At 37.9% G+C, this 23986-nt stretch overlaps 1 protein-coding gene across 4 annotated transcripts in view; it reads left to right on the top strand.

Moving 5' to 3' along the window:
* Positions 1–4774: 4774 nt before the first annotated feature.
* mcamb (melanoma cell adhesion molecule b) overlaps positions 4775–23986 on the top strand; it is a 35243-nt gene continuing 16031 nt past the window's right edge. For 2 of the 4 annotated variants that reach the window (XM_034310627.2, XM_026923911.3), the window contains exon 1: positions 4775–5043. In XM_034310627.2, coding sequence (XP_034166518.2) covers positions 4986–5043 — 58 coding nt within the window. In that variant the 5' untranslated portion in view covers positions 4775–4985. The remainder of the gene's footprint in view (positions 5044–23986) is intronic. The other 2 variants (XM_026923912.3, XM_026923910.3) reach the window with 1 other exon arrangement.

Raw genomic sequence — 23986 nt, 5'->3', positions numbered from 1 at the left:
ATGTAGCCCTCAGATATAGAATATTTTTGGATTAGTTGTGTCAATTTCAGAAATATAAAAAGGAATTTGAAAAAGGAATTACTCAAGTAGCTTTTCACCAGACAACCTATTTACTCTTATGATATTTTAAAATTAAATTTACAAATATATTGATATAAAATAAAAAGGAAATGGCTAGATCAATGAGTCATCCATTGTCAAGTAGACAGTGGCAAAGGAAGTTAAGTGTTGTTTCCAGTTGAATTAGCCATGTACACAAGTGGCACAGCACTGGGCAAGCTTGGTTTAGCTTGCGTTACCCTGCTGTCCATGGAGATTTCCTCCAGGTTCTCTGGCTTCCTCCCACATCCCAAAAACATGCTGGTAGGTGAATTTTCCGACTCTAAATTGCACTCTAGGTATGAATGAGTGTGTGAATATGTTTATGCATGGTACCATGCAATAGCCTGGCACCCCAACTGTGATGTACTCAATGTAGTTAACAAATAATTCGTAGGAATTACTGAAAAATATGCATTGAGATATGTAATTGAATAACTGAATAATAAGATAGGGACATTAAAGCCTTAAGTAAGAACAATTTATAAACAATATCATTGTTTTTTTGTTATTTAAAAATTTGCTTTGATTTGTTTATAGATTAAGCACCTGCAACATGTTTCTTTTTTAATTGAGAATTTGTGTTATTCTCACCATGTATGACTATAACAGCCAAATATCTCTTTACTTAAAAAAATCCCTGTATAGATATCATTTTGCCCAAAATGAAACATTTTAATTGAAGTGGAATTGAAATATTTAAGTATAGAATTATTTGGAATGAAATATTTCACCTTTCCGTATAGCATTTTGTCTCCCATTAGATACACCTTTCTAATTAAATAAAGTCAATATGTATTCATAAGGCTTGACCCTGTCAAGAAACACAGAAGGAAAGAAAACAGAAGGAAAGGGAGACGATTTCCTTGTAACAATTTGGTTTCCTGCTTTAGCCTTAAATGGCGAAACAGCTTGTCATTTCATACTTTTCTATTGCACCATAGTAGAGTAGAATTGAACTACATTTTCTTAATGTGTGCTAAACCTTTACTGGTGCATCTGTATTTAAAAAAATTAAGAGGATGGTTTTTTTTATTTCTGTAAAAGACAAGTGGACGTCAATTTGGCACTTATAAGGGTTATAGGAAGTCTTGTTGAACTTGTATAGAAATCAAAGCATGAAGAAAGAGTGATATATCTCTACGAATAATTTGTCTAACTATGGACACTTGGTCCATGAGCACCTATAGCCTCTCTGAATATGGGCTTTTTCCACTGCTCCACCATAACAACATTAGTGTTAAGAGCATCAATCAGTCTCAATATAATACACAAAGCACTCTCAGATAAGAATTTTCCAGTCACTTTGCTCTGATATGAAATATTAAATAATCTAGTCTTCTTTTTGCAACCTAAACCATTACAGCTCTTCTGTTTACTTACATTGTGAAAGAATGAGCAAGACATGACTCTGCCCATTAATTTATCTCTTTTAATCTCTATTGTCTTGTCTACTGTTTGTGAACATCTTGAAGCTGGAGAGGAAACAGGAAATCAACAAATGTATGAAGTCAGTGTTAGTGTAGTCATAAACAACATTTTTTTTAGATTCTTGGTTTCATATGTTCTGAGTAATCTACAGCACACAGCTACCTTTTTCCAGGTGAGCAAACAGTGTGCTCTTAGACTGTCATCAGCAGGTTATGACAGACGTGGTAGGCACAACTGATCTCAAATGACCCACCTGTTCTACAGTGTTATCATATAAAACATCTATGTTTAAAATCACTTAAAATTAAAAGATTTTTGTTGAAAGTAAACATGTGCACCACATAGAGGATGACTTGCAATGGGCATTTTGGTTGTACATCCTAATAGTACAGCAAGATCTAAACAATATGACATTGATACGGTATACCACTCATTTATCTCTCCCTTGTATGATAAATATGCGGGCCCTGTATCATTGACTTAGTCTGTTTCTCACATCTCTTCATCCAGCCTCATGTCTTAACGTTTCTTTCAATTTTTATTTTTGTTTTTGCTGGCATTTTATTTGTACTACTTATATATAAAAAATGAATGTTAAATGCTAGCATACTGTTAGAAAATTGAGACAATCTGGGCTACTGAGCCAAGTTGCTTGAATATAGTAGCATCAAGAAAAGCTTGATTTGGCCACTTTTCAAGTGTTTGTATATACACTATATGGTCAAAAGTTTGTGGACACCATCCAACATCCCATTCCAGATTTAGTCCCCCTTTTGCTCCACTCTTCTGGGAAGGCTTTCCACTAGATTTTGGAGTGTGGCTGTGGGGATTTGTGCTCATTCAGCCACAAGAGCATTAGTGAGATGAGGCACTGATATTGGGTGAAGAGGCCTGAGGTGCAGTCGGTGTTCCAGTTCATTCCAAAGGTGTTCAGTGGGGTTGAGGTCAGGGCTCTGTGCAGACTACTTGAGTTCTTCAACTCCAACCTTGACATACCATGTCTTCATGGAGCTCGCTTTGTGCACAGGGGCAGTGTCATGCTGGAACAGGTTTGGGCCTATAAGTTCCAGTGAATGGAAATTATAATGCTACAGCATTCAAAGAAATACTGTACAGTTGTGTGCTTCCAACTTTGAGGCAACAGTTTGGTGAAGAACCACACATGGGTGTGATGGGCAGGTATCCATTCATACATGCTGGACTGTGGTCCGCCAGTTGTCAATCCATGTTTTAGTGACTAAATTGATTTTCAGGTGTATTTATGTAAGGAATAACAAGGCAGACTGTGCTGTTATATGAGAATAATGCACCTGGGGATGCGGCACGAGGCCCAAGCACAGAAAGCTTGCACTATAGCACTCACATATTTTATAGCTGCAATAAATAGTTGTTCCCTCATCACTCACTCACTCTCTCTCTTTCTCTCTCTCTCTCCCTCTCTCTCACATACACATGCAAACACACAATATTTTACTGAGAAAACGGAGAAAAAAGGAAACCATAACTGAGACTTAGAGCACTTACAACTGAGACTCCTTACATAAATGTTAAATAAATGCCTCCTATCAAAAAACCACATTGATGATCATAATAATTACTTTGTTTTTAAATATGTTTATTATTAATCTTAGATTATTTGGTGTGTCTACTGTACAAGTCCCTGCGTATGAGCTGTTACTATAGAAACAATAATGTATTAGAATGAGTGCATTAATATAAACTTATCGTTTATGTTACAGCCGGAACTACTTGTGCTGTTATACAAAAATAATGCATGCTTCCTGACCAATCAGACTTGAACATTCAGCCATGCTGTGGTATAAGTCTCTTTAATGAAAAATTCAGACTCCTGCCCAATATTGGGTAGGTCCCCCGTGTGCCACCAAAACAGGGATGGGCATGGACTCCACAAGACCTCTGAAGGTGTGCTGTGGTATCTGGCATCAAGACGTTAGCAGCAGATTTTTATGGATCTGGCTTGTTTGTCCAGCACGTCCCACAGATGCTCGATAGGATTGAGATCTGGGGAATTAGGAGACCAAGTTAATACCTTGAACTCTTTGTCACATTCTTGAAACAGTTCCTGAACAATTTTTGCAGTGTGGCAGGGCACAGTTCCACTGCCATTAGGCAATCCTGCAGCCAAGAAGGGGTGTCCTTGGTCTGCAACAATGTTTAGATAGGTGGTATGTGTCAAAGCAACATCCACATGAATGCCATACTGCCTCCGCTGGCTGGCCTCTTCCCATAGTACATTCTGGTGCCATCTCTTCCCCAGGTAAGCAATGCACACGCACCCAGCTGTCCATATGATGTAAAGAAAAATGTGATTCATCAGACCAGACTACCAGACTACCAGAGACCAGACTACCTTATTCCATTGCTCCATGGTCTGATGCTCACATGCCCATGCCCAGGCACTCCGACTGGTCGGCGGCTATGCAGCCCCATACGCAGCAAGCTGCGATGCACTGTGTGTTCTGCCACCTTTCTATCATAGCCAGCATTAACTTTTTCAGCAATTTGTGCTACAGTAGTTCTTCTGTGGGATCGGACCAGATGGGCTAGCCTTCTCTCCACACATGCATCATTGAGCCTTGGGTGCCCATGACCCTGTTGTCAGTTCACCGGTTGCCCTTCCTTGGACCACTTTTGGTAAGTACTAACCACTGCATACCGGGAACACCCCAAAAGACCTGCTGTTTTGCAGATGCTCTGACCCAGTCGTCTAGCCATCACAATTTGGCCCTTGTCAAAGTTGCTCAGATCCTTATGCTTTCCCATTTTTCCTGCTTCCAGCACATCAACTTTGAGAACTGACTCTTCACTTGCTGTCTAATATCTCCCACCCCTTGAAAGGTGCCATTGTAAAGAGATAATCAATGTTATTCACTTCACCTGTGTTATTGTTGAGCAGTGCAAGTGTAATTTTTGATACTTGTTGGGGTAACCAACACATCAACAGCAGAACTGACTGTTCACTTGCTGCCTAATATATTCCACCCTCTGACAGGTGCCATACACACACACACACACACACACACATATATATATATATACATATATATATATATATATATATATGTGTGTGTGTGTGTGTGTGTGTGTGTGTATAAAACCAGATTTTATTATTAATATGTATTAACAGCCCCCCATGGTGTTCCAGATACAAAAGGGAAGACAACTAACCCCACTCTCCCCTGCTGAGTTTCCACATTTCTTCCACAGACCGTGAACACCACGCAGCTCACACACACTCTCACTCTTCACTGCACTACATCACCCCTGCGCGCGCGCTCCGAAGCTGCCGTTGACGCTCGCGCCATGCAAATCTCGCGGTGATCTCGCGGTGTGTCGTAGAGCGCCTGTCTTTCTCCGCTCTGCTTTTCTTCTCCTCTCTCACACTGTACAGGGAGAAGTTCGCTGTCAGTTCAGCAGCAGGACCTGGGGGGAAAATGGCTCAGCGAAAGGTCGCCCTCGCACTTACAGGACTTTGCATCCTCATATGGCAAGGTGAGTGACAAATGATCCTTATTTACACTTCACTCCCGCGCGCTTCACTGTCTGTATGCGTGTTTTTTAATAATGAAAAGTTTTTACCTGCACTGATGTGAGAGGGATGGAGTGCATTAGAAAGTGATGCTTCTGGCTTTCTCTGTGGAGTCCAGCTGATTGATGACATGCACAATTACTCACAATTACATTTACATTTACAATGCAGCATTAAATATACGAGTAATAAGCCTTAACTTGTCTTCTTATCTAAACCTTCTCATGTATGTTCAGGTTCAGTTTCTATATAATTGCCATTTCACTTAGAGCCACAACTTATGTTACAGAAAAGATGAATCACTTGGCATGTTTTTGTCTTTTGATTGCATGAACAAAAAATAAATTATGGAATAAATAGAAAAAGTTAAAAAAAAAAAAAAAAAAAAAAAAACCCTTAAGAAAATATGAATTTGTTTACATTTGTTTGTTTGGACACATACTCATTGTGGCAAGTGTAAAAGATTTAGAAATTTTCCTACATTTTCAACACAGCAGATCTAACTGGAATGGGTTATACTAGGGAAGGGTGATAATAGGCATGAGTTACACTAGGGTTAGTCAACTGTTCTGACAGCTGAACCCCTTTCTAAGTGATTTTGAAGTAAGCTAACCTTTGTAATAAATGTTTTTCTTTTTAGCACATTTCTTTAGATCTTGTGAAATATATTCTCCTTATTTTTCCTATTTTTATGATTACAATTTTAACTTATATATATATATTATATATATATATATATATATATATATATATATATATATATATATATATATATATATATAGTCAGCATGATGTGCAGCTCACAAACCCCTTTAGAAATGCTGCGTTATACACATTATTTCTTCAGTGTAATATATGAAAGTGTCCAGCACTGGCAATTCTTATAGCTTTATTGGCAAACAAGTTTATGTTTGTTGTCAGGACCAGCATTAGGTTTAGTCTGGCTGTGTGTTTGGAGAGCTATGAAAATAGTAACATATCTAAGTGGCATACACTTTAGAGACCACAACCTGGTGGTTAAAATTGTCAGAGCACCTTACTTGCATTTGCGCAAAACGCTGAACTGGATCACAGCATTACCTAAAAGCATTTCAAAACCTCAACTAAAGACATGTACAGATTACTAACTGTTTAATTTTAGGCATTTTATGCACCATCCATATCAGTTAGGTGCTTTGGCGATTGCAAAGGATACGGGGTGACGAGTGCGTTCTCACAGGACTTCTTCTAATTTCAAGGCATTTCATATCTCCATATGTCAGTGCCACCAGTTCCCTTTGCCCCCTTGTCTTTGTTTCTGACTTCCTTACTTGTAATCCCCAAACACCTGGGTTACTACGTGTTTGTTTCTTTTGACTCTAAGTGCTTCTCCTCATTGTGCTTACCTCCTGTTTGCTCACATTCCACTTTTGTCCCTGATGTCATACTTTTTATCAGCTATATAGTTCCTGTTGAATGAAGTTGAATTCCTAAAGCACTTTGATTTAAATGTTCATTTATTCACATGACACACTATTAACCAAAGGAACTAAACACGAAGTGTGCTCCACTACAGTGGGGTCAAAAAGTCTGAGAGTACTAGTGAAAATGCTTCTATTTTCATTCTTTTCTAATTTAATGAAACAGTTTTTATTACAAATTATATTACCGACAGCAGCTTGAGTGAAAAGTAGAATCTTTGAAAGATTTACATGAATTTTAGAGTTTCTTAGCACTCAAGCTGGCCTTGACTCCACAAATTTGTGCAAAACTTTATGATCTATTTGAGATCAAATCCATCAGAGTGTCGTCTGAACACATGCTTCAGTAGAAGAGATTAGGCATGAACAAAATCTGACCTTTTGCACAAAGCAGTTGGTCAGTATCACAAATTTGCTTACATTTAAATAGCGACCTAGAAATAGTGCAGTCTTGAATATTAAATATTAAAAATATTGAACATTTACTTTCTTTGTTTTAAATATTTCAAAATTCAATAACCTTCTGTTTATTTCCAATTTTAAATGAAAAAAAAAACCTTTGGACCCCACTGTATACATAAACTATAAATAACTACGAATGATACGATCTTGAGGCAAAGAAGGCTTTGTTCTTTTGTATTTACCTTCCTTCTGATACACCTTTGGATTAGATTGGAATACTCGATAATCTTATATACGATGTACTATGCATCTTTAATCTTTTGTTCCTTTCCAAAAAGACACAATGGAACATGTTGCTGTGGAAATCTATAATGTGGATTTTGTCCTCTGTATGTTTAGCATGCTATTTACAACACCAACTGACAACCAGACTCATCCCAAGTATGCCACATGCTTAGCTCTGAACCTCTCCAAACTGTTGGAACTCATTCAAACTTCTAAACTAATAACTGTGACAGAGGTTAGACCTTTACTTTCTGCTTGTTGCTATCTGTGTTACTTATAATAGAAAGCAGATTTCAGAGCTACTGTACCTCAGAGCCTGCTTTGCTTAGTTTGGTAGGCTGAGTGTACCAGTGAACATATTATTATACCAGAGATACAGAATGGATTCTTCATGAATTCAAGTTTTTTTTTTCTCTAATGATCATTCAGTTTCACTTCTGTGACATTGTCACAAAACTGCTTTACATTTGCATGTAGATTTATATTTAGAACCATAATGAGCAAACTGGAAGTGAGAGTGATGAGGAGAAACTCCCTGATATGACATAAGGAAGAAACCTTGAGAGGAGCCAGACAATATGAGAAACATCAAAGCTTGTGACTTGAACATAATAAATGATACTTCTACTTCAAGGTCAGCTTCAAAAAGTCGCAGTGCACAAAGAGTCTGTGAATGGCCTCGCTTTTAAGTGTATCCCATTAAAAAGATGTCTTCCCTCCCTTACTTATCAAAGTTGTAGTGCTAAAGAATTCCAGCCATATCTGCGATAAAGAGCAAATGTGAGCTCACTGGCACCATTTAATTATGAGTTAAAGGCCACTCTCATAATCTGGCACGGCAGCGTTTCTGATATAGAGGAAACATACCATCACAAAGCACTCTTACAAAAGGACTGTGGAGCAACAAAAAAGTGCTTTGTGTGTAATCTTACAATTTAGTGATCATGGTAGAAATCGACTTGAAACTGAGATACTTAAACAGTGCAAAGTGTGTGGAATGTCAATTTTAAAATCTAACAATTTTGAACGGCTCATTGTAATAGAAGGGTCTTAGATCAGTGGTGCAGATACTTGGAATAAAGTGGTTACTGAGGATGAAAGAATGAATGAATTTCCATTCTTCTGTGAAGGACTGGCATCCCATCCAGGGTTTATTCACGCAGAATAAAGCATTTACTGAACATGAACAAATGAATGAATATACAGTAAACTGAAGCTCATTATGGAAACAAACCAAATTTTACTGCAGGAAGAGGAAAAAGGTGCAGTCATTTTTTTATTTACATGTACTCATCGTCAATGCATATTTAAGGTGGCAAATGGAATGACTGAGAATGTCCATAGGATGACTTCTAATTCACAGTGTGTTCTTTCTAAGAGATTCTCAGTCGCTGAGCTCTGAATGAGCCTGAGTGATGGATGGCTGCTGACCTCCCATTACAGTGTACAGCGTAGATCGTTTCTCTTTTTTGGTCATGGATCTTATCTCTTATGGCACAACCTCTTGCTGTTTACTTCCTTAAGTTTTTGCAGTATTTCTTTTACCTGTATGGACTTCCAATCTCATAACATATCCATATGAAAGGAGAAAGCATGTCATCGTCCTTCTAGGGTTACTGTATAAATATGTCTGGATAATTCATAGTTGTTGATGTTAGCGTGACAGTATCCAGACCTCAGCATGAGCAGGAAAAGCTTAAGTTCTTTTACTAGAGAACAGCTACAACTGTTAACTACAACTTTATGTTTCTGGATGGTTTTGTCAAAATGTTGGCACTTCCCAAGGATACACATTGTAACCCAAACTCCCACCCATAAATAAACATTTATAGTGTTAAAGTGTCCAAAATGCAGTATAAAATAAGACAGACACGTATGTGTGAGAAAATTGTGTCATTTAAGACTTTTCAGATTTCAAGAGTGGAGTGATGGAGTGATGTTAATTACAACATAACTATCACTTCCAGCTCCTGTGTAGATGTCGATATTTATAGGATTCTTTTTTAACCACAGTAACTGGAGTGATGTAGGAGGACAGTGTCTATTATAAGTTATCACTGTGAGCATAGGGACATATCCAAATTCCAGCAACAGGAACAAATGGCTCTGTTAAAAGTAAAGATTGCTGGCTGACATCATTAAACAGTATCAGGAACTGTAACACTGTGAGAGATGCTAGAAGCCAGATGCTAGAACATTTTCAGTAACAAACTCTTAAAAAAAATCTTGACGAAGCTGATGGAGTGCCCAATCGAATTACTGGTGTCCCTTCTGAAAATCTGCTGACACAGAGTCTAAAATCTAGTCCAGTTATGGTAAAGCGATTCCATTCTCATGGGCCATGTTTTCCTCTTGAGATGACGCCATAAGTGACCTTGAGAGTGTTCTCTCTCCATCATCATCTCCATCATTTCTTGTTGAGACTAACAAGCAGCTGTTCACACCTGGAACCTACTTTTGCACTGAAGATCAACTTTCAGAAAGGAAGCACAGCCAATGCCTTCATTGCTGTTGCTGCTCACTTACCACAATCTGCTGCCATTTACCACAATCTCTCTTTAACCAACATCTCTCTTCTTCTGGTCATATATATAATATAGATTTAAGATTTGCAAAACTTCCTCCGTGTACTTTAAGTCATTTTCATTGTAGGTCTCTACATTTCTTTCAGTGAGGTCAGTGGATGTATTTTTGAGCCACATTCAAAATAAAAATGCTAGTTACAAGTTGTTGGTCAGCCATAAAGAAATGTTGCCTTGCAGAAGGAGTAGCTTTAGCTGTCCTGTTTGAAGAGGTAATTTATTCTGTATGTACACTGACCCACAAAACTTTTCTTACAGAAGGGGCTCTGTGTGTCTGTGTGAGGAGCCATGCAGCAGTCAGCTGGGAAATTCCTCTATGTTTGTGTTAACCAGGGCTGTACAACCAGCTAAATGTGATTTAGTTTTCATAGAGCTTCGATCCTGTGTCAAGATTGTTAAGGTAAATTATATGTAGACATTGCACACTGAGCACTCTTAAAAAAAAGTATAACGGTGTATATATATATATATATATATATATATATATATATATATATATATATATAAGTTTCTCTTCCACATATGTAACATCATTACATTTGATACAGAGGTGCACTGTAGTAATGTGGCCGGGTCACATCTTATAAAAGCAGCAACCCCATCCTTCGCCCCCTGAAAAAAAACCCCCACACAGATCTGCTTTTTTGTAGTGCTCTGGAGGCCTGAATATTGGTCTTGTTCTGGGATGCTGTTTGCGTAGATGAAAAACTGGACACTATGTTCACCTGGCTACTGAGATATTCTCCACAGCAGTGAGCAAATCATTAATCCATCATTAATCCAATAGCTAGCCCACTGGGCAAGTAAAAGCTCCAATGTGCTTGTCCCGTCCCATGTTTTGTTTGGCCAGAAACCTAATTGAGAAGACTAGAACAGTGGTAGCTAATGTAATATAATAACATGCTAGTTAATTAAGTGCATTAAAAGTAAGAGAACTAACTAAGAGAAAGGAATGAGTATATGATCATTATCCTCTTCTAACAAAATTTCTAATGTTGAATATTGTGTTTGTGCCCTGGACAAAAAGTCACCCAATTGTTCCCCAGTGTTTTGGCTGTAAGATGGTGTTCTGTCCTTGCATAACATGTAAAAAGATATAACTCAAGTCTTGTAACCGCAAAGTAACTGTTACTTATATAAGGAAAGTTGTATGACGGCTTTGTGCTGGACTTTATTATGCTTGGTTTTGCCAGTTTTTCCAAATACCTGTGCGTTCCTGATTGTGAAACGATCATCCAATTATCCTTGCATACTAATTAATCTACCTTGTAAAAAAACATTCTACCGTCAGCCAGATTGTGCCTCAGCTGATGTGTGTAGATGTGTGTTGTGCAGCAGGCAGTGTGTGGTATAGTTAGAACACTGAGTTGCATCACACTACAGTGAAGTTCATTACAGTTTCAATATAAATACCAATTGAAAACCTATTTCAAAAGTCAACAGGAAGTAGTTTTTTTGTTTTTGTGGTTGTTGAATCTAACAGAACTATATTGTAGATAAAAATTACAAATAAAAACAATAAAAGCATGGACACAAAATCTGTGTGTTCTGGTCCTCCAGGCTACTAATTTGTCCACCCATGCTCAACTGCATCTCCTTCTAAAATTAAACATAACAACATATTGAATATTATATTTAATTTTATACTATACATTGCTGATGTAATACAGTATAGCTAGTGTGTCTGAAATTGTCCTACAGAGTGCAAATTCTTATCAACTCATTACCGATTCCTTTTGTCTGAATGTTTTCTACTGATGTTACTACTGTTTCTCAAAACAGTTCCTGGAAGTTGCATTATCTGATCGTTCTCATGAGTGTTTTCAAGGTGTAGGCTGAAAGCGGCTCTGTGAGCTTTATTCTGCTCTCACCACCAGTAGACAGCGGTTACGTCAAAAGGCCATTCTATAACGTGTGTGATCCTACAGCACTTATGCCTGCTGGGATTTCTATGTTTAACTGTGGGAGAGGCTTCGCTGATGCGGTTATTTTCAAGTGGTCAGCAGCAGAAAACTGCAGCTTAAGCAGTAATGATGGCCCAAGATAACATAATAGAAATGCTCTCTCTCTCTCTCTCTCTCTCACTCTCTCGCTCTCTCTTTCTCTCAGGTAATATTCAGACAATATTCTGCTTGACTCACCCAATCACCCCATCACATTATTCACCTGTTTATTTAATAGCATAAATGCAAAAATGAAAAGACTAAATTGTAATTAAAGATTCCTTATATATTGCTGCTATATTATGTAAAATAGAGTGAAACAGTCTTCTGTTCTCCTACACTGTTATAATTAATGAACCTGTCCTGATTGTAAGGTATGCATACATGCTGGATGGGACACCAGTCCATCTCAGGGAACTGTACACACACTCATTTTCACGGAGCAATTTAGTCCACCTACTGGCATGTTTTTGGGAGGTTGAAAGAAACCGGAGAACCCGGAATAATCTCATGGGGAGAACATGTGAAACTCGAAACAGACCCATGAGCCTGTAGATGTGAGGCAGCACACGACCTGCTACTTGGGATGTAGTAGTTTGAGATTTGAAATCAACCCATTGGCACATAAATCAGCAGAAGTATTTACTATGGTGTATTGAACCATGTAATGAGAGTAGCCTGGTAAGGTGCATCTCTAGGAGCTGCAGTGCAGTACAAAGTTTAGATTATAAAGTTGTAAAGTCGTTTTAGCTAATGACAGTGAACTATGCTTGTATACGCTGTGTCATGCTGGTGCAGGCAGAGTGGATTCAGGGGTTTGGCATGCATTTGATTTTTTTTTTCTTAGCCCTACTAGCAATGCAATTAATGCTCCTTAGATGTAGCTCCCTTGAGAAAGCTAAGGATGAAAGCTTGGAGTGAAAGTGAAGTTTGGCATGTTCTGAGAGATTGTCCTCAGCAGCTGGACAGTGGACATTACCGTCTGAAACCTAACACACACTAATGATTAGATGGTCAGTTATGTGTGGCCTTTTGTATCTGTGGACAGAAAATTGCTACTGGTGTCATATTCTACTGTTCTGAGCAAAAGAAATGCAGTGCATGGGAAAGAATGTATGGAATGTATATCTGAATGTGAACAAAGATTTCCTTATTCCATAATCTTTTACTTTATATTGCACTATTTTAAACAATTTCTTTTTTTATGTAGGAAGAGACTCTTCAATGTTCAGTGTTTAGTGCGATACAGAAATCTCCACTGCTGTAGCAATGAAAGTCTTAAATCATAGCAACACATAATAAGACATGTTTTTCCTGAAGTGCCAAATGAGAAGACAGAGAATTCATTTATAAACAATATGCTTTCACATCACATGGGAGTGAGCTCATGACCGCAGTTAGAAAAACAACCCATTTTAGGACTTTTTTACGTAATAAAAAACTTTTCTGTTTACCTGATCAAAAATCAATGTGTGCTCTTAATGCCCTTGCTTGGACATTAAAGCACGTGTAAACGCTTTCATCTGCTTTCTTTTTGTATACAAGGTTTACAGTAAGTACATGGAATAATTTTATTACATTATGAGAAGCTGAGTCATGACTCATTATAATGTCAGGATTTCAGCATTTTTTTTTTCTCAAAAAAAAAGTTTAGAATAATATCACTCCTTGTTCTAGCTGGCACTCATACATCTTAAATGAAAATCAAATGACTTGTGGATATGGAACAAATAGTTTGATTTGTAAAATTAAAAAAACATTTTGAGTGCCAGTTTACGCAATTAAAACACAAATACAAATTATATAAATTCTTAGGGACATGGGAAATTTAAAAATGATTAAATTTAGAATCCTTAAAAGGTTTTCCGCTCGTCCGTACATCAACTGGCATTGTTTCTCTATCAGAAAGAGTTTCAAGTAAAATCTCTTTAAGAAAGTAGAGCGTATGAGGGTATGTAGTAACAAAGAAGCATTACCATGTACCTTTGTGTATAACTTTCTGTTACCTCTCAGGGCATCTTGAATTAAATGTTGAACGTGGATATGTAATGTGTGTCCCATCAACCTCTGTCCCTCTCTGATATGATTGATGACCTGAGAAAATGTCGCCTATACAGTCTCCTTCTCCAGTCTAGACAGCATGTCTAATCTGCACAGACTGACACCTCCGGTCTCACAATTATGTGTGGACACTTTTGGGGTTAGTGGCTTGTGTCAGGACTTGAATTATGAGGCCTTCAGGCATGGACTGACTTCCATAATGGTCATCTTATCTTGGCTGACACACTGAGTAGAGATGCCAGGCATTTTGCCCTTTCTGGTTGTTTAACACTGGGTCTCTGTCCCTCCTACTACGTCTATGTCATAAGTTTAGCTCTTCCCCCGCACTTTATACATTATTTAATCCCACTGAATGTGTCTTACATGTCTTGCACCTACATTTACTATCATCTCCTCCCTTTATAGTATGTTCCATAATCTCAGTCATGTTAGTTCTATTGACTTCTATTGATTTCTACTGACAATTGAATTGAATATGTATCTCTATATCCTCACCGATTTTGAAAACTCTACTGAGTTTACTTTTTACTAGAATATCAGATGACAGGGCAACACATAGTAACACTTTAAATAATTTACAGTACAGCACCTGGTGTCTGTTCTTTATCTAGTCCTTTAAAGAAGAGAAAACTTCACTCTCACCCAAACACAATGTCTGCAATGTAAACGTTCTCGGCTGCTGGGAAGAAGCAAAGGCAAAATATGGCATTCTGGGACTTTCCAGCCTTAGTGAATCCTTTTGCGTCACCAAGAATATAAGTAGTACTTAATAGTAAGAAGACTTGGGCACAGATTCAATATTCCATTCTTTTAGCAGCTGAAAGAGTGGTCTTTGGGAAACGGATGTTGATTGTAAGGGGGGGGGGGGGGGGGGGGGGGGGGGGGGTTACTTAGCCTTCCATCAGAATTAGTAGAGACTTCTTCTCTCCAATCGTTATATTCTGCTTAATAATTGATGCTTCCTGAAACACCAGTCTCTGCTGATTCCAGACGTATTAGTAACCTTTTAAGCCAGCATGGTCTACAAAGCCTTTTTTGTGAATAGCTTCATTGCTCCAGAGAATTCTTGTTTACCAACATAAGATGGAACTGACCAGTGGCTCATGGAAATGTGTCTGAACCAGAGAATGTAAAGATGTCTTAAATATTCCCTTTTAATCAGAAATTCAGGCATCTTTAGCATTTCTGTTGTGAGTAACAGTCCAAACTGATTTTGGATTGCCTCCCGCTGGAACTAGCTGACACCATTCTGTGGAGAGCAACTTGGCAAACCTTCACAGCGTCTCCGCTTCATATCCAGTGTAAAAGGATGTGTCACAAATAGTTTTTCCTTACTAATAATATACTGTATTTCTTTGTGTAGACTGGGGCAGTGGTCCAACAGGAAATAATGGCACACTTACTAAGTAACAATAGAACATGCTTGATGGTACACTGAAAGAAATATAATCAAATGCAAGAAAAACAGAGACTGTTTTTTATAGCACGGGAAGCATTGTCTCATTACTCGATTTCTCAGAACAGTGTTAATTAGTTTTATTTGGTATCTGGCTTCTGTTGCTTGTCTGTTAGCAATGTAAAGTCCTGCCTAGCCTTCATGAGCACTCTCATAGCACATATGTCACAACAGGGAGCAAAACATGAAAAATTCACAGTAACCGTACTATGTAATATGATGATATAGACGTTCAGAAAAACCAAAAAAATCAAATATTGCTTGTTGTTTCTTGTTTTGAAATGTTCACTTTTAAATAGGTTGATGTACCCAGAGGTGTTAGCTGGGAACTGACAATGACAATGTAGTGAAGCTGGATTTTCTGATGAATTTCTTGCCTGTATTTTGGTCCTTTAAGCTTAGTCGTGTCAGTCAAAATGCCCGCTTTCATTCATTCATTCATTCATTTTTCATTCATCTTTAGTAGGGGCTTTATCCTGCTCAAGGTTGCAGTGGATCTGGAGCCTCCCTCGATGGGATGCCAGTCCATCACAGTGCATCATGCATGCGCGCACACACACACACACACACACACACACACAATCTCGCTCACTCACTCACTCACTCATTCACACCTAGGGTCAACAATTTACCCTATCCAGTCTACCTACTGGCATGTTATTGGGAGGTGGGAGGAAACTGGAGAACCCGGACGAAATGCAGACACAGACACAGGGGGAACACAGACAGTAACCCGAACTGAGGAGTGAACTGGGGAGCCTGGAATGGCTATATTTAAAATGGATACTGTGTTTTTCTTCTGTGTTTTGTGTTTAGTTATCTAACTAGATCTTGTTAGGCAGCTAGACTGCTAATGGTGTGTGCCTGGATGGCCGCAGGTTCCAGAGCTCAGTGTCATCTAATGATTGAACGTTTGTACTGTATTTTGTCCTTCTCTGCTTTGTGTTTTACGTTTTCTGCTCAATGCTTTTAGATAGCTAATGTTAGCAGCCTAGTTTGCTACTGTCAACTGTTTATGCTAAGCCTTAAAACATTGCATTGCTGCTACAGATACAGTACTAAATGCTCATACAAACCATTATGTTCCGAGGAAACTATGATCATGGTAGCTAATATTTATTGCACTATTATCCCCCTTCATATCATATCAAAGACTACAAAAACATCATGTCTTTTTTGAATCTTGCATACTTTGCACAAATACATTACACTACCTCAAAGCAAAATCTCCACCTCAACCTTGCACCTGCACCTTATTTTTATTTTTGCACCCTTTTTTTTGTACTTTTTATTGTTATTGAATTGTATTGTGCATCTGTTGTAATCATTATTCTACATTTCTCTCTCTTAGATTTCTGTCTTGCTTGCCTCTTTATTATTTATTTCTGGTGTTATTATTGTACTGCTGTAGACTACCTAAGCCTCACAAAAAGCATTTCAATGTACAATGTCACTTGTATATATGACAAATAAATTTGAAACTTGAGACTTGAAACTTGAATTAGAGTCCTGCATGTTTGAAATATTTGAATACTGCTTTATGTATATTGACTTGCCACTCTTGGCATGTGAGAGGGCTGCACAACACACACTTGCGTTATGACTTATTACATTCCTCTATGAGGTGCTTGAAATAACTACCAAAATGGCCTCCATGGTGTTACATTAAAGAATAAAATTGAATGTGTATGACCTCTCTGTCTATTTCTAGTTATATCAGATTCAGTTATTTGGCATAATTACAGAGATTCAGCACATTTATTTAAATCGGTTAATCTTCAAATGGGGTGTACTTTGCATGGCCGCCTAGTTGTAGATTCTGAAGGCATTTACCAAATACATTTGAATGCCTGTCTGATTTTTCTGTCACACCTAATGTGGCTAAAAAATTTGCCAAAATCCGTCAAGAACGGCATCTGAGTCCACTGTGCTGTATCTATTAATCCAACTGATATTGTAACAGCTAGAAATTATCTCTACACAAACCATGATCTCCTCTTTTGGTCACTCTACAAACAAGCCATTTTATCTTTCATCGATGCATTCCATTGATGAGATGAAAATATTTTGAACTTTCAGAAATTGCTGGTGTTTTTTATTCATCCCTGGATTCCAACGCCTTTAATAGCCCTTGTACTCAACACTGCGCCACAGCAAAAGAACAGTTCCTTTGGCATGCTCGAAGGTATGAAATGCAGCACACTGAATCATGCCAGTGTCTGCTACACCAAAAAAGGACTGAGCTGCTTACTTGTGCTTCATCATTATGGCTGCAGCAATTAGTTCCAGAGTGGCTGGCTATCTCTAGGACTAAGACCCTCTATTCCATTGAGAGATTGTCATCGCATACCCCATTCTTCTTGGATCAAGTCATTTGACAATGTATGAAACAGCATAGTATAAATTCTGGCCGACTGGTTTGTTCCCATACTGCACTTCTGTAGTTATTTTTACTTTTCCTGCCTTGACAGGGGTTCATGGCAAGGAGTTTTTTTTTAACGTGGGAAAACATGATGGAAGGGAAGTAGAGGAGCATGGGACAAGCCATGAGTGGGAAGCCCTCAGAGACCAGCACTAAGTGCACTTAAGTTGTAGTACATTAGCCATGGCAAGGATGACCCTTATCAGTGGTTAGCAAGCTGTACATGAGAAACTGACCACATTCCACATGAAGTCAAAAGTCATTTACAGCTAGGGGGCTTCAAAAGAAATAATAGGACAACTTGCATTCATTGATTTGCAAAAGACCAAATTGGTAGCAAATGGGGTGAAAATGATGACAGTAAAAAAAATCAAAACAAAAAATTATGTGTATTTTGGGGTTTTTTTTTGTTTTTTTTTTTGTTTTGCTCAAGCATATATTATATTCAAGCATCTATGTTTCTCTGAAATGTCGTACACAATTCCATTCCTTGATTCGCATGCTTCTCTCAGTGACGTGACCAGTTCACCGGCTGTGGCTGACCCACTAATGGTGACCATGTGTTAGGCCACAGGTCAGTGATGCTGTTTCCTTCTTTTGTCATGTGGGAGTGTGTGAGAAATGCTTGCATTATTTTCTCACTGATCATAAAATATTGTCACAATTCTGACCTTCTTGCTGCTTCCAATGGGAAGCTAATAGTATGGTATTAAAATTCAGCCTCAGCAAGAGAAATAATAACATAGTTCTAGAAATAATAACAATAAAAAAAGACATCCTTGTAATTTGGCCTTGAGATGCTGCTATTATGCCTTTCTTCAGCAGCTGCCACAATTCAGTCCTCATTACTCGAGAGAAAAAAAAAAGTACAAGTACAGCAAACCCCCTGGTGTAACGTTCATTACTTTAAGAATCCAAATATTCCTGGGGTCAAGTTTTGCCATTATTGTGTACTTTTTCTATGGTACACGTATCAATATCCCATTCTGTAACATCGCATAGAGGAAGAGGGATTCCTCTTTAGGATCTGCTTCCTCTCCTTATAAGGCCTCAGGATGTTTTTCCTCACCATGATGCTCATTAGACCTACTTTTTTTAAAATGTGCATTGTAGCATTGTCTATTGTAAAAAGCGCTTTATAAATGAATAAATGAATTGAATTATAGTGCAAACAGTGCTCTTCGAGGTAAACTGTCTCTGTGCTGTTAAAGTGGTTATAGTTCAGTTCAATTCAATTTATTTATATTGAGCCTTTTAGCAATAGACATTGTCATAAAGCAGCTTTACAGAAATCCCAATAGAGATTTCAACTTGTCCCTAATGAGCAAGCCAGAGGTGACAGGGGCAAGGAAAAACTCCCTGAGACGACATGAGGAAGAAACCTTAAGAGGAACCAGACGCCACCCTCTTCCGTGTGACACTTGGTAATGTGATCATTACTCATCCACTGCTGTGTACTCTAGAGTCACGCAGTGCTATGTGTGTGTTGAATGGATCTTGACTCCGAGCATCAGGGTCATTTTAGAATTTATTATTTTTTTAACTTTAACTCTATAATATCACAGTAAATTTATCCACTTTTCAGTGGTTATAGGTGGTTTCCATAGGGATCCCATGGATAGTTTTAAGATTACAAGATTAAATTAAGGAGTTACATTTTTTTCATTCCTGCATCCTTTCCCATTCATTAATGAACTAGCATTTTGGTATTCATGTCCTGGCTTGTTATAGCTTAAACAAGTAGCCTAAAATTTGTAGTTGAAAACATTCTGTTTTTTGTGCTTATTAAAAACATCGTTCTGCCATTTAAATTGCTTACTTGTTTATATTTTGGAGAAATAGACCAACTAATTTGGAAAAAAATTATTGTGGATGGTTAGAAACAAAATAACTAGAGGAGTGGGTGGTAGTCAGGAGTGTCTGCAGAAAAATATTGGCTGTGGTCAGAGTTAATCTGTTAGCGGCCTGGCACAGAATAAAAAACAATGTTCTGTGCACATCTCTGATAGGAGACTTTAGTGCGTTAATTGTGTAGACATGCATGTGTTCATTTTTCAGATTCTTAATATGTGACAGTAACTGGTGTTAATGGGAGATATAATCATGTGGGATCTGGAGTCTATCCAGGAACTCTGGATTCGAGGCAGGAGTATACAGACCAGATAAGACATCAGTACATTCCAGGGTAGCATGCAAACATATTCATGGAGAGAAAATGCGAAACTCCCAACGGCAACCCGAGCTCAGGTGGCAATGCTACCCACTGCACCATGTGGTGAAATTGAAAAACTTGTGATTCTTGGACAGTTATATACAGTAATTGTGCACAGAACTGTCCAAGAAAAGGCCAGGGGACTCATTTCTGTCATAGTTAATCTGTGTGATTTCATTCAGATAAACACAGCTGATTACATAATGTATCACAGTGTTTAAGGAGTGATAGGAGAAAGGAGCTTTACTTCACATACCTCATAACCTTTCCATGTGAATGTCACTCACACCTGATACAGTTTATTCTTAGACCCGTAATGTCAGATATGACACAGTTGCACATGATATCACGACCAAATAAATCTGCTCTGTGGGGGCTGTGGATAGTTCTTAATTTGACTAATTATACCACAGCGCTGTTGAATTCTCCAATCTGACTCATGAGACGGTGTTGATTAATTTTCTGTTACAGCACTGCTTTGACAGTAGTTCTAGCTGTAATTCGAATATATATTATACTGTATTAATATATATTATTTATATTTATATTAATGCACTTACTCTAATACGTTATCGTTACTATAGTAACAGCTAATTCACAGGGACTTGGAAGTCGGATGTGCCACATAATCTAAGCCTAATAATAAATGAATTAAAAATCAGGTTATATAACAAATAAATACATATGATCGTTGATATGATGCAGCATGGAGATTATTTATTTATTTAACATTTATGGAAGAAGTGTCCAGTGTCTTTTAAGTATTCCACCAAGGTAAAGTCTTCAAGACATAGGGCTTTTTTAATCTCCCTCTTGAAGTAAATATTAATACAAAAAAATGCAACTTGTTATTGACAACCCACAAAATGCAAAAAAAAAAAAGCCCTTCTTTTGTGGACATCCCACATTACATGTTATCATAAATGGTTTAAATGAATGATGCGTTGTTCATTAATAAATTAAAAAGTTGTAATCGTTGACAAATCGCTGCAGTATAAGAGTAAAAAATATGAAAGGTGCTGTTATAGGAAAATAATCAGCTTTTTCAATAACTCAGTCATTGAAAAGTGGTATTGTGCAATCTCTAGTATTTGTATATAATATTTAATAAAAACATCCTAAAATGCAGATGTTTATGTGTGACTACAGCTACAATCCTTTTTTAGTCAAACTCTTCCTGTAGCAGCAGCAGGAATACAGTGTTTATGCTCATAGTTACAGATATGACACACTATCTGTAGGTCTCCTATTTCAGAAGGCTCTTTGGCAGCAGAATATGCATACTGTTGATTTGTGGAACCAGAGAAACGGCAAAATATTTGTGTGATTATTAGCAGGAGCCTGTTGTTCTTCATTTTGTTATAGACCAAAATGTATCACAGGAAGTGTGTGGTTTTGTGGAGGTTGTGGTCTTCATTCAAGGCCTGTTCTCAGTTCCACACGAATACTGACATACTTCAATATCATTTTAGAAGTTTTAGAAAAGGTGAGTCAGGTTCTAAGCAAGAAAAGCATGAAGTATGGCTCTATTAACAGCAGGTTTAGCAACCATTACCAAAGCAGTGTGTTATTTTGGAAGGATATGCAGCAGTAAGGACTCGTTGTGAGTAGATGTGCATTGTTACCATTTTTTCAGACTGAGTAGGAGCACATATTTTTGGTACTCCTTCATATTAATACTGATACAGAAATGAGTAGCCTACTTAGTATTATTCAATCGGGGACGTCGCCAAACATTTTATTTAGCTCTGTTTATGCCTCCTGGTTTAAATAGTGCCAGTGAAAAGCACACATTTGCATGTCCACACATACACTACTAGGCTGATTATAACATTAGTGAGTTGATTTTAAAAGAAGTGCACTAGCTATCTACATTAGTTATCTTGTTGGGTTGCCATGGAGAGGAGTGGGTGTTGTTTCATTTCAGAAAAGCACTTCTGTACAGCTGTATGAATGTTTTTGTTTCTATTGTATCGTAAATCCATGTTGTCAATGACCAATAGTGGCTGATCTTCAAGAACAACATACTGGGTAAGCGCTAGGTTAGTATCACTCAGCTTTTCCTCTGTCTAGCCTAGTTTTATGTGTACCATGTCTTATCAGGTCACTTGTGTTGAAGGAAGATGCTATAGTTCCTCTTCCTGATATTTTTGGAGAGCACAGTTTGCAGTCTGCTTTGCTTTGAATGACACTGTTCATTTCCTGATATACAGGTACAGCAATATGGCTGTTTGTGTTGACTGTTCATTGGTGCGACAATATAACGCCACATAGTGCTACGTGGTATCAGATGTTGGTATCAGAGCATTTGTCTTGAGTAGGAGGAAATGAGTAAATAAGCACTATACCATCTATGCCTGCCTAGTTGTCGAGGGTCATTTCTGTAGATTAGAGTCGAACCCGTGGAGCTTTAGTAAGACTATATATGTTATATGTTGAGGGTCGCATCTCTAGAGAGCGGTAGTCCTAGTATTCCTTTAGGTTTTGCCTGCTCCAAGGCACATGTGGGGCCCATGAAAGGATTTATGCCAGCTCTTAGCCCAAAGTTCTGAGCACATGTGAGCACATCACAGTGGAGATGGTGTCCATATAGGGCTTGTGTAAGTGGGATTCAGAGAATGTTTGATCATGTTGAATGGAGAAGACATTGGAGCATAAATAACCTTTATGTAAATAAATAGTGTCTTACAACTACTTACAATATTTATTTTTCTTGATTCACTCAATCATGACATTTTAAATGTTTATAGTATTTTGTGAAAATTAATAAATATTACAATTGCTTTATAATTATGCACAGATCATTATTAGTTATAAAGGTTGTGCAGCACAGAACATGGCATTATAATGAATAGTGACACATTATAGTGTTACATTCTTTGTGTTACAACGAATCAATACCAACTTGAAAAGAATTATAACCGCAGTTATAATGTGGGCTTCATAGAAATCATAGAAATCAAATATGTAACTTGTAGTTATATTGTAGTTATCATGTGATAAACACTATCCCTTTTTTTCTCTATCCCTCAGTGCATCACGTGAGGCTTCATGAATGACTTCCTTTTTTCACTCCCCAGCTGCTGCCAATTATGCTCCTCTGGCCTCTCTTCTCCTGTCAGTACAGACAGAAGAAGAGGGTCACTCATTTGCTTCAGTCCAAAAAAACTGCGAGCCTATTCTCAGCAGAGGCAACACTGGGGTAAATCGTTCAAAGGAAAAAGGTCTGACACTTGGGTCACTGCTATGTTATAGTGGATGAAGCGTGAAAAGATGCTTTATTCATGTTTTAGTGGATTTTACATGCAAGGCCTCACTCAGACATGGTTAAAATGTTGGAAATTAATAAATTTCTTTTCTTCTTTTCTCTAGTCAGTAGACAGTATTAGCAAGCCTCTCCATCGCTGTAACATTCGTCAGTGCTTTTAGTGCATGCACCATCAGTAAAAACATCAAAGAAAATTGATTGGTGATGAAAATGTCCGTGTAATGCACAACCTTGTGTTTAGGGATGTTCCAGGTTCTGTTGTTACTCCTCACTGGAGGCAGAGCAGGTCTGATAAACACAACAGAGCAAGCCAGTCCTGAGCTAACATCACTAATGCACAGGAAATGCTTTTGTTTGGGAAGACTAATTAAATTTCTTTAATGGGAGACCATCCTTCACGCTCAGTTTCCATCTCACAGCGCCAGCTGAAGGGAAGGAGGGCTCCATTTTCATTGTTGACTGTGGGCTTAAAAAGCCGCTCATGCACATAATAGCAACATCAGAAAAGAATATACTAAGACGGGTATCATTTCTAATCACTGTTTGTTGCATTCTTTAATGTCTAGTGTGTTTATATTTTTTATCTCAGACAACTGGATCTAAAGTCTAGATCAACAGCGCTATAGGGTACTTATAGAGGGAAAAAAGCAGCAAATTTCCAGGCAGCGATATGAACAGTGGGTCACTATACTGTGGTGTAAATCAAGCCTTTATTCTTGCTGAGGAGTGCCACATTCGAAGGCTGCACATTAATACACACATGGGTGGGCTCAATGGATTCCACTCATAGCATTTCCCCTCATCTGCTACTTATC

The sequence above is a fragment of the Pangasianodon hypophthalmus genome, chromosome 14 (assembly GCF_027358585.1).
Source record: "Pangasianodon hypophthalmus isolate fPanHyp1 chromosome 14, fPanHyp1.pri, whole genome shotgun sequence".
Taxonomy (NCBI): Eukaryota; Metazoa; Chordata; class Actinopteri; order Siluriformes; family Pangasiidae; genus Pangasianodon; species Pangasianodon hypophthalmus.
This window is presented reverse-complemented; position numbering and strand designations above follow the sequence as displayed.